This window comes from Urocitellus parryii, chromosome 9 (assembly GCF_045843805.1).
Source record: "Urocitellus parryii isolate mUroPar1 chromosome 9, mUroPar1.hap1, whole genome shotgun sequence".
NCBI classification, from domain to species: domain Eukaryota; kingdom Metazoa; phylum Chordata; class Mammalia; order Rodentia; family Sciuridae; genus Urocitellus; species Urocitellus parryii.
The window spans coordinates 85,696,015-85,705,487 of NC_135539.1; the positions used below are offsets into that span (position 1 = coordinate 85,696,015).

At 46.1% G+C, this 9,473-nt stretch overlaps 2 protein-coding genes across 3 annotated transcripts in view; one reads left to right on the top strand and one right to left on the bottom strand.

The window, feature by feature from the left end:
• The window catches only part of Gnpat (glyceronephosphate O-acyltransferase), a 28,966-nt gene extending 28,613 nt beyond the window's left edge, over positions 1-353 (bottom strand). The window contains exon 1 of one of the 2 annotated variants that reach the window (XM_026413499.2): positions 112-353. In XM_026413499.2, the coding sequence (XP_026269284.2) occupies positions 112-189 (78 nt within the window). In that variant the 5' untranslated portion in view covers positions 190-353. The remainder of the gene's footprint in view (positions 1-111) is intronic. The other variant, XM_026413494.2, reaches the window with a different exon arrangement.
• Positions 354-455: 102 nt separating this feature from the next.
• Positions 456-9,096, top strand: Fsaf1 (40S small subunit processome assembly factor 1). Its single transcript, XM_026413511.2, has 7 exons — positions 456-537; positions 2,184-2,512; positions 6,097-6,153; positions 6,766-6,861; positions 6,984-7,070; positions 7,611-7,663; positions 8,518-9,096. The coding sequence occupies exons 1-7, from the start codon at positions 456-458 to the stop codon at positions 8,651-8,653; spliced, it is 840 nt and encodes a 279-aa protein (XP_026269296.1). The 3' UTR covers positions 8,654-9,096.
• The last annotated feature ends 377 nt before the right edge of the window (positions 9,097-9,473 follow it).

The window sequence follows — 9,473 nt, forward strand, 5'->3', positions numbered from 1 at the left end:
ACACGCCGTTGCCTGGGAACCGCGCCGGCACCCACGCCGCGGCGGCGGGCCTCTGCAGCTCAGGGCCAGGCTGGGCAAGCCCTGCTGCGGGCCCCGATCTCAGGCGCCTACCGCATAGAGGAGCGCGACAGCGCCGGAACTGGACGAGCCGACCGAGAAGTAAGGTCTGGAGGAGCTGGGAGCGTCCATGGCGCGGCTGCCTTCCCGGGCGGGGCCTGGGTTCCTCTGCTACGCGGCGGTGGTGCAGCCGCTGGGGGCGGTTCTTCCGCGCGGGGCGGCCCGACCTCGCCCAGGCCGACGGCACCCTCTGCGGCCGCCGCACGGGACCCCGGGTGCCGCCATCTTGCCCAGGACGGAAGCCGCGCGGGGCCCCGCGGCGCACGCGCAGCCGTCGGCGACGGAAGCGGAAGTGCGAGTGGCGAGTGGACTGCTGGCCGGGGTCCCGCGCGCGCGCGATGGCACCGGAATCAGCTTCCCCGGAGACCGTGGGCTCGGAGACGCGCCTGGACTCCCTCCTGCAGTCCCTCTACGACCTGGGTGAGTACGGCTCGCGTTGGGGCGTGACGGCGCTCGGTGCCTGCAGTCCGGGGAGCGCCGGCCGCCCGCGAGCCTCTACCTGCGACGCGAGCCTCTACCTGCGACGCGAGCCTCTGCAGGGCCTTCTGCTGTCCACGAGGTGGCCGACCTTTCGCTCCCCTGTCTTCTTTTACTGGGCCAAAATGAAATTAAAAGGCTTATTATTAAAGATTGGCAACTGCCTAGCACTTCAATAGGAAGCCCAGCAGGGCTGACATGGCTGGCCACCTTTTGGTACCAAGAGCCTGATCTTAACTAGGTTATGGTAATGAAGACAAAGTCTATTTTGTTTTTATTTCGGAGCAGCTGCGGCTCACCTTGTCAGTAATAATCAGCTTAAAAGTATGGAGAATTTATCAGGCGCAATTTGCTTTTCACATACACCCCTTTAATTTTTACAACCTTGTGATTGTTAACCTTGTGGGTATGTCGTTATTCCTATTACTAGGAATGTAGAAACACACTGAAGGATACCGAGCTTGCTGAAGGTTACCCAGCTGGTTATTTGCAGATCCTGGGTTGCAGGGCCCAGAGCCTAACTCCAGATCCTGTCTTGTGATGAAGCAACTCTGTGCCCTTGGAAATATTGGAGGACAGAGAAGAGTTAGTCTCTGACTTGAGATGTTTAAAATCTAGAGGAAAAAACCAATCTGATATAGTTTGTTTCTACAGTCTTGAATTGTTATGCCAGAAGCTGTGAAAGCTTGGATTTTCTGTACTTGTTTTTATATCCTTAATGCCAGAGTGTAGCTGGCTATTAACACAGTTGGAGTAAATGACTAAGTAAATAGAAGCAAGCATAAATCACCAACTAATGTCCAGAGAGCTCTTGTATTTATACTGTCGGTGAGGAATGAGGCCCAGAATTTTGGTTAGAACCTTTAGATGACTGACCAGAGTTTGAATAGGTGAATCAAAAAGTAGATATAGGGATTGGTAGAAAATAAAGGTGTTTAAATTAAGCCAATCATCTTAAGTTGTTAATTGATAACTGAAAGAAAACAGGAAGACTGTTACATGTATCTATAATCCTAGAAAGTTACTTTTTATTTATTTGGGGTCAGTGCTGGGGATTGAACCCAAGGGTGCTTAACCACAGAGCTACATTCCCAGTCCTTTTTATTTTTTATTTTGAGACAGAGCCTTGAACTTGCAATCCTCTTGTCTCAACTTCCTGAGTTGTTGGATTTACAGGCAAGTGCCACTACATGCAGCCTAGAAAGTATTTTTTAAAAAGAAAGAAAATACATGTCATGTATCTGTAACCCTAAAATTTAAAAAAAAAAAAAAAAAACAGCATTGGCTGCTGTGTCAGACACAGTAGCACCATGTATGAGCCTGTTGGGATGTCCAGTAATGGGCACTGTCATGGTGCTGGTGCTTAGAGTGAGGACCAGAGTCATTGTATAAATATGGTCACCAAGGACATGATGGCTGCATTGTAGATTCTATAAGTTGTGGGAGTGTACTTTGACAAAAACAGTTTATTTCTTAGTGTGCACTGCTGTTACTTAATGGTTGTACCAAACGCAGTGCTTTCATATACTTGACATTGGTGATAGCTAAAACCAAAAATATTTGCTTCCTTTTTGTGTTTGAACAAACAGGAGAGACTGAAGATGAATCAGAACAGAAGAGGATCAGAAAGAAGAGGGAAAACAAGAAGAGAGATGTGGGAGCTGCAGCAGCCAGGTCAGTGGGGCCATCTTCCCTGCCTGCTTCACTTGAAAGAGGGCAGAGGAAGAGTGCTTCCAGCTTTTTCAAGGAACTCAGAGAAGAGATGCATGGTGCTCCTGATGTCACCTCCCAGGATCCTCCTTCAGGACCAGAAGTCTCTGCTGCTACATTACCACCCTTTCCCCACATAGAAGTGGTCAAATTTCACAGCAGAAATAAAAAAAGAAAACTGCAACCAGAACAAGATGAGCACACAAAGGTAAGAAGTTGATTGACCCCTTGAATGGTGGCATTAAGTTACTGTCTTTATAGATGGCATGCCACCCCTGGAACACCCCCACCTAAGGATTTGCTCATTCACAGGACTCAGCATAAAATTGTTATCTGCCATCTAGACTTGTAGACTGACCTTATCAAGCTCTCACCCTTCAGAGTTAATCAGTTCTTCATTATAAATCTCATAGTTGATGTAAACTACCGGCAAACTTGGTACCAGCAGTGGTTCAGGGTTTAAGATATGCAGGAAAACTCTGATAAGCATAAATACTGGTTACTTAGTGCTCAGGACCTGGCCAGCAGCAAGTCAAGAGAACAGAACTGTCTTGAGAATTGTGGGGCTTGATAAGCCCAGACATGTTCAGTAAACTCCTTTCCATTTATAAGCTTTCTGCTTATTAGTGCTCAGGAAAACCTCAATTGTTCATCTCTTTCTGATATTCCTGCTAACTGCCAGCCACTGTTCTAGGCATTGGAATATAGCATCAAAATGTGCAGCAATCCTTGCTCTTGAGGAACTTGCATTCTGGTGGAAGAGCAGTTGATTTTATTGTCTTTTGGGTCAGATTTTCAGGTTTACCTCCAAATGTTTTTCCTCCACAAAGATATGTCCTATCAACTTTAGTCTATCAAAATAGGAAATGAGGATTGCATTTGTTTCTAAGGCTGCTGCAAAAATAGCCACAAAATTAGTGACTTAAAAAATTATCTTGCAATCCTAGACGTCAAAGGAGTCTAGAATCAAGATGTTGGTAAGGCTGTATTCCTTCTGAGGGCTCAGGGGAGAATCTTCCCTGTGTCTTTGATCAGAGGTAGCTCTGGGCATCCCTTGGCTAGCAGCTGCGTAACTGCAGTCCACTTTATTTTACTCTGCCTCCATAAGGACATCTTCCCTTGGGTTTAGGGGTCATCCTAAATCAAGATGACTTTCTGTTGAGATCCTTGTGCTCTAAAGATCCTTTTCCAAGATGTTTCATGGACATATCTTGGAGGCATACAGTTCCATCCACCACTAAGACAGTTTGGCTTGCAGTTGTTCTTTTTGGATACAGTACATCCTTAGAACTAACGCATCAGTGCCAGTGTTTGCTACCATGCGCCCACATCCCGCTTGGGCTGTGGGATCGGGATCCCTATGTGTCTGTGGGCTGCTGGCAAAAAGACCAAATGGACACGGAAGTAATTTTTTTCACAAAGCAGGGGTGAAACTGCTCTGCGACCTTAAGGGTTCTGCTTTCACACTGGAAGACTCTAGAGCGAGAGAGTGTGCGTGCATCCAGAATTCCCTTTATTTATAGGGAAATTAACAAAGGATTTTTGATCAAATGTTCTTCACTAAATAAGGCAGGATTGGGCTGGTTAAGCTCCAGTGGGTAACGCCCAGGTCTAGAGCCAGGGAAAAGTAGACTTCTTGGCCAAGCAAAGGTGGAGGCCACCTGCCTCGTGCAGCCCAGACAGCGTGCAGTGCCAGACCAACACCCTTTGGGCTCAAGGCTACGAGAGGATGCTTCATATAGCTCAGGGGCGGCCCCCACAGTTTCCATGTCTTTACTCTAAAAACAACAAAAGCAAGCACTTACTGTCGGTTTACTAACATTTCTCCCTCAAGGATTATTAGAACACTCCAATTATCTCTACCTTTATTTTAGAATTCTAGGTCAGCTTCCCAACTCCTATGCTCCATATCCTGTGGTACTGGGACCTGTTAGGGGAGAGCCAAGAAATGGTCCTTTGCAGCCAAAGCCCTCAAGCTGTCTCCTGTTACCCCAGAGCTCCCTTCAGATACTAGTATTATGTGGGCAGCTCTGATGTGAGAGAACTGGGAAAGCCCTGCTTTGCTGTATAATTCAGGGCTGGAGAGTTCAGCCAGGATAAGTGTCTTGGTATCCCCTTACCCTATCCGCACTTCCACACATGTGTCAGGCTTCACGTCCTTCCTAGACTCTTGTATGTTCCCCTTCTGAACGGGAAAGTTTCCTTCATTTTAAAAGGGTGGGGAAGTTAGCACTGAGTGATTGTGCGTTTCCCTGTCTCTCAGTAATAGAATGTCTGGCAGGCCATTGTGTGGTCCTTTTCTTTCTGTTCTGAGTCCTTTCTGTCGTGGTTACATTTTTCCCAGGAACCTTGGGAACCTTGACTCTGTTTGGTTTGAATTTACTGAGCCTAGTGAAATTTTCCATTTGTCCTTGATGTTCCACCGTTTCTTCTTTTTAAAAAATTTGCATCTTTTGGGCTGAGGTTATAGCTCAGTGATAGAATGCTTGCCTAGCATGTGTGAGGCACAGGGTTCAATTCTCAGGACCACATACAAATTAATAAGTAAGTAAAGGTCCATTAACAACTAAAAATATTAATAAAAATTCATATCTTTTGAAAATGTTAGTTGTGTCTGTTTAAGGAAACTGCATGTGGATACAGTGAAAACACGTACACCCAGGAGAAGATAGAATCTCAGCTTTGCAGCAGGTGAATGTGACTTGGTCCCTGTAGCGTCCTCTTGAGTTGGGGCTCATGAGGTGCAGAAGCTGTGCTGAGAGCCTGTGAAATATGGGAAAGTGTAGTTGCCCTAGGGAGGTGTAAATAGCAGCTCCCCATGGTGGAATGAATGAATGAATAAGTGATCTCATATAGTTGCCTTTGTTCTCTGAAAGCACTTAAGCCATTATGGCACAAGTTCCAACAGACATGAGATTGGCAGAAATATGTAGCAATATAACAGTCACCTCTGGTGAACATCCAGGGCACCAGCTGTTTGTCTTTAGCAAGACCTTGAGAAAAGAGGAGGTGTGGGGTGAGCTACACAGCAGGCCACCTGGCTGGCCCTACTGAACCCAGGAAGTGGTCTTTTTCCAGGACTGAGACTTGAGCCATACATTCTGTGAGGAAACTGCCTTGTGCTTTACAACTGCTTGTCTTCGGCTTATATGGGAACTGGCCACCATTTATGTTGCGTTTTACCTGTCCCAAATAACCACAGGTGAACTGCCTGCTCCTGTGCTACTTCTAATGCACAAGAAATAGTAGGTTAAAAAAAAAAAATCACTTATTCACTCATTTATTCCACACATAATTGAGTGCCTGCTATTTGCAGTCTCTAGGCAGCAGTAAACAGGTGTCGTTCTTTGCCCTCGTGAAATAAACTGTGTTGTCTGCTGGGGAGGCAAGCAAAACCTCAGATAAATTAATATAATTGGAAAGAATTGCAAATGCTCTGAAGAAATAGGGTCCCCAGCATAACAGGTAGAACCTACTAGATAGGTGGTCAGAGAACACTGAGGGGGCAGAATTGCCCGGTCATCAGTCGTTCTGTTTTTTTAGTGTTTTGAGGAACTGCCACAATTCTCTATAGCAGCCACACCATTTCACATTCCTACCAGTGGAACACAGGATTCAAATTTCTTCACATTCTTGCAACATTTGTTATTTTCTTTTTTATGATAGTAGCCAGTCTAATGGGTATGAGGTAGCCTGTTCAAGGCTTTTGAAACTCTGATGGTGATCTATACTGTCATGATAGGGTACTAATGCAGTCAAAGATGATTTTAATAAGAATTCTTTTTTTTGCAGAGTAAAATTCTTGTCCTTGAAAAAGATGTGGATATTCAAGAATTTAACTTGGAAAAGGTATTTTTTTAAGATTGTTTAATTATTTGTAACTGATTTTATTTATTTATAAGTTCATTGTACTTGTATAAAATTTATCAAATGTTGTAAAATTTGTAGTCATTAACACCTTTATTTATAGTGCCATAAAGTGTTTTGCATGTATAGTGGTTAGGGAAGTGATTATGCAGATCCCGCTGGTTCACTTGATTGCATGCTGTGTGCTCTCAGAGACACAAAGTAGTGATGGTGACTATAATAAGCTAAAAACCAGGGACATGTCCTTGTTGGGATCAGAACAGGATTTAAAAATGCCTACTAAAAGGATAGGAAGAAGCCAGGCAGCACCCCAAGTGGGTATGGCAGCTGCTGTGGTCAGTGGTCCTGAGTAGGTGGTGTTTCTCAGCTCGTCTGCAAGCAGCCTGAGTGTCGCAGAGCTCTTCCCCGGTCCTAGTTGTCACTGATGTATGTGGAGATAATTTTTTCCTTCAGTGGTCAGATTTGACATGACAGTGATTTGCAAGGAGAGCTCCCTGGAGCTCCTTTACTGCACCTACAGGACCACAGTACTCTCTGCAGTTGGAGCCATGTTGCCCACACATGCATCCGGGTTGAATTCTCTTTTCTCCACAGGCTCGTTTGGAAGTGCACCGGTTTGGGATCATGGGCTATGGGAAGGGAAAGGAAAGAGTCCTGGAACAGGAGCGTGCCATCATGCTGGGTGCTAAGGTGAGGGGACATCTTCCATTAGCCACAGGGTGCAGAAAGAGCATCTCAGGGCAACACAGGGAACACTGGGACATTTCACAAAACAAAAGCTGACGATACATGTCCTTATTCTTTGATTTCAGCCTCCCAAAAAGAGTTATGTGAATTACAAGGTTTTACAGGAGCAAATCAAAGAAAAAAAGGCAGCAAAGGAAGAAGAGAAGAGAGTGGTAGGTGTGATGTGGGGAGCAGAAAGGCGGGGGTTATCTCCCACAGGGCTTGCTGGGGCTGTGGCCATGCCTGGAAGCATTCAGGAACACCACTGCTGAATGTTGGTTCCCTCCTCTCTGCCAGCCACATTTCATGATGCCAGCCAAGGGATCTGCTGCTCACCTGCAGGGGCTGTTTTGAATAGCAGGCGCCTGCCCAGGTGATGCTGGCTCTTCCCCTCTCTTGGCTGCCCTTATGCATCTTATGTGTTTTATGTTGTAAAGCACATGAGGCCCTTTGCAAAGCCCCAAGAATAAGTATGACACTTGGGTCTTTTCACCTAGAATAGAAGACTTTACTTTTGGTGTTGGTCTTACCTGGAATAGCCTTTCACATTCTTGAAAGGGCTTCAGATTGAGACTTTGAAACAGTCATAGTTAGTAGGCCCATTTGAAAAAATGACTAAAAATAACTGGTACCTTGGTTACAAACCTCTTGCCCGTTTTTGAATCTGCATTCTCCATTACTGACCCATATATTATCTTTAATTCTGAAATCAGGCACAGGATACAGATATTTTCAAGAAAAAGAAGAGGAAGGGGCAGGAAGACAGGTGAGTGTGCTGGCAGGAGCCAGGGCTGTGCAGCATGGGTGAGCCTCGGTCAGTGTGGCGGCAGCACCTGTAATGTGTGAGTGTCCTCCCAGGTCCACAGGGGAAAGGTGGGTTTTAGTGAGTTGTCCTGACCGAGGAGCTTCCTTGGCACTGAAACTGGAGCCCTCTGTTGTCAGAGACCAGGCCCCTTAGGGATTAGGGAGGAAGCTGGGCTGGAAGGGAGCCAGCAGCGGTCAGGTGGCCTGGCCGGCCACAGTGCGTGGCGGGGCTGTGAGGAGCCTGCCTTGCCTCTGCTTGCCTCTTGCCTTGTTCAAGCACTGCCTGCTCTTTCTTCAGTTCCTGTTTCCCACGTGACTTTTTTCTCTTGACCTTTTTTCCTGGATGCCTAGTGGTGCTTGCACATGCTGTAAAACGGTACTTTGTTCTGCCACAGCGATCCATGGAGTGCCCACTGTGTGCCAGGACGCAGGGGGCCAGGCACAGGTGTTGGTCCCCAGTCATGACCACACTGATGGGGTCCCTGTCCTCCAGGACTTGCGCTATAGGAAGGGAAGTGCCCCAAATAACACATACTGGTAGGCAAGGCAATGTCAGGCACTAGACTGTGAAGAGGCTGAAACAGCATAAGAGGCTGAAACAGCTTCCCAGGGAAGCTGGGAGGTCACTTGAGAGCAGTGACATCCATGTGCAGAACTGAGCAAAGGGAGGGCCAGCCTAGAAAGGTCAGTCTACTCCAAGGCCCTGAGGAGGAAGGCCTGCAGGACTGCATCAGGGTGGGTTCTGCAAGGATACTATAGCCTCAGTGCTACCAGCACCTGACCGCATATGGTACCTTTTTCTCACCTTGAATGTAGAAAATCCAAAAAGAAGCCGGTTTCTAGTACTTCATCAAGTGGACAAGTTGGACAGGTTGGAAAATTCAGAAATGGGACATTGATTCTGAGCCCCCTTGATATCAAGAAAATAAATTCTTCCAGAGTGGCTAAATGAAATACTTTATCAGCTAACAAGAGGAGTGGGAACAGGTGATCCTGCTGGCACTGGGCCCTGCCAGACCCAGACTCCTCACATTCCACAAGAGAACAGGTGAGGCCGAGTTGCCAGCTGTTGGTGAGCACAGCAAGTGTCACCTCCACTTCCTGCCTGGTACTTAGAGCACTTGCTTGTGATGCAGTTTTCCATGATCACAATGTCTTGTAAATGCTAGTGATTGACATTAAATTGCCTTTTGACTTTTGGGGGGGTACTGGTGGTGTACGCCTTTTAACATTTGTGACTACTTTTACCTTATGAAAGAATTCAGAATGTGGTAATTATTCAGTTTTGTGGAAAAGCAGTTTTAATTTTTCAGCCTACTTTGTATATAAAGTCTACTTTGTAAGAAGTTATATAATAAAATATTTTTTTGTATTTGTATTGACTGCTAAATAATAAAAGATGGTTTTAACATGTGCTTAGTGCTCATGTGCCAGTGGATATTGTCTTGCGGAAGCCACCACACACATTTTTAGTGATATCATCCTTACTTAAGGTGTCAACAGCTTCTCAAAGCTTGTGGCACATTAAAGAAACATTTTCAATGCTGGTACAATTATGGCTTTTTAATTGCCAAAAAATTCAGATCCCAGCCTAGCACGTAATCAAGTTTTGATCAACAACCCTCTGGGTGTCCTTGGCTGGCTGTTGCGTGGCTTTCAGTGGACTGTGGAGGATAGCGTGTGGGTAACTTGGATGAGTGGAGCCTGCAGAACATGACAGGTGGCACTAGGAAGAATCTCAGGAGCTAGAAATGTGGTACTGGGGAAGAGGG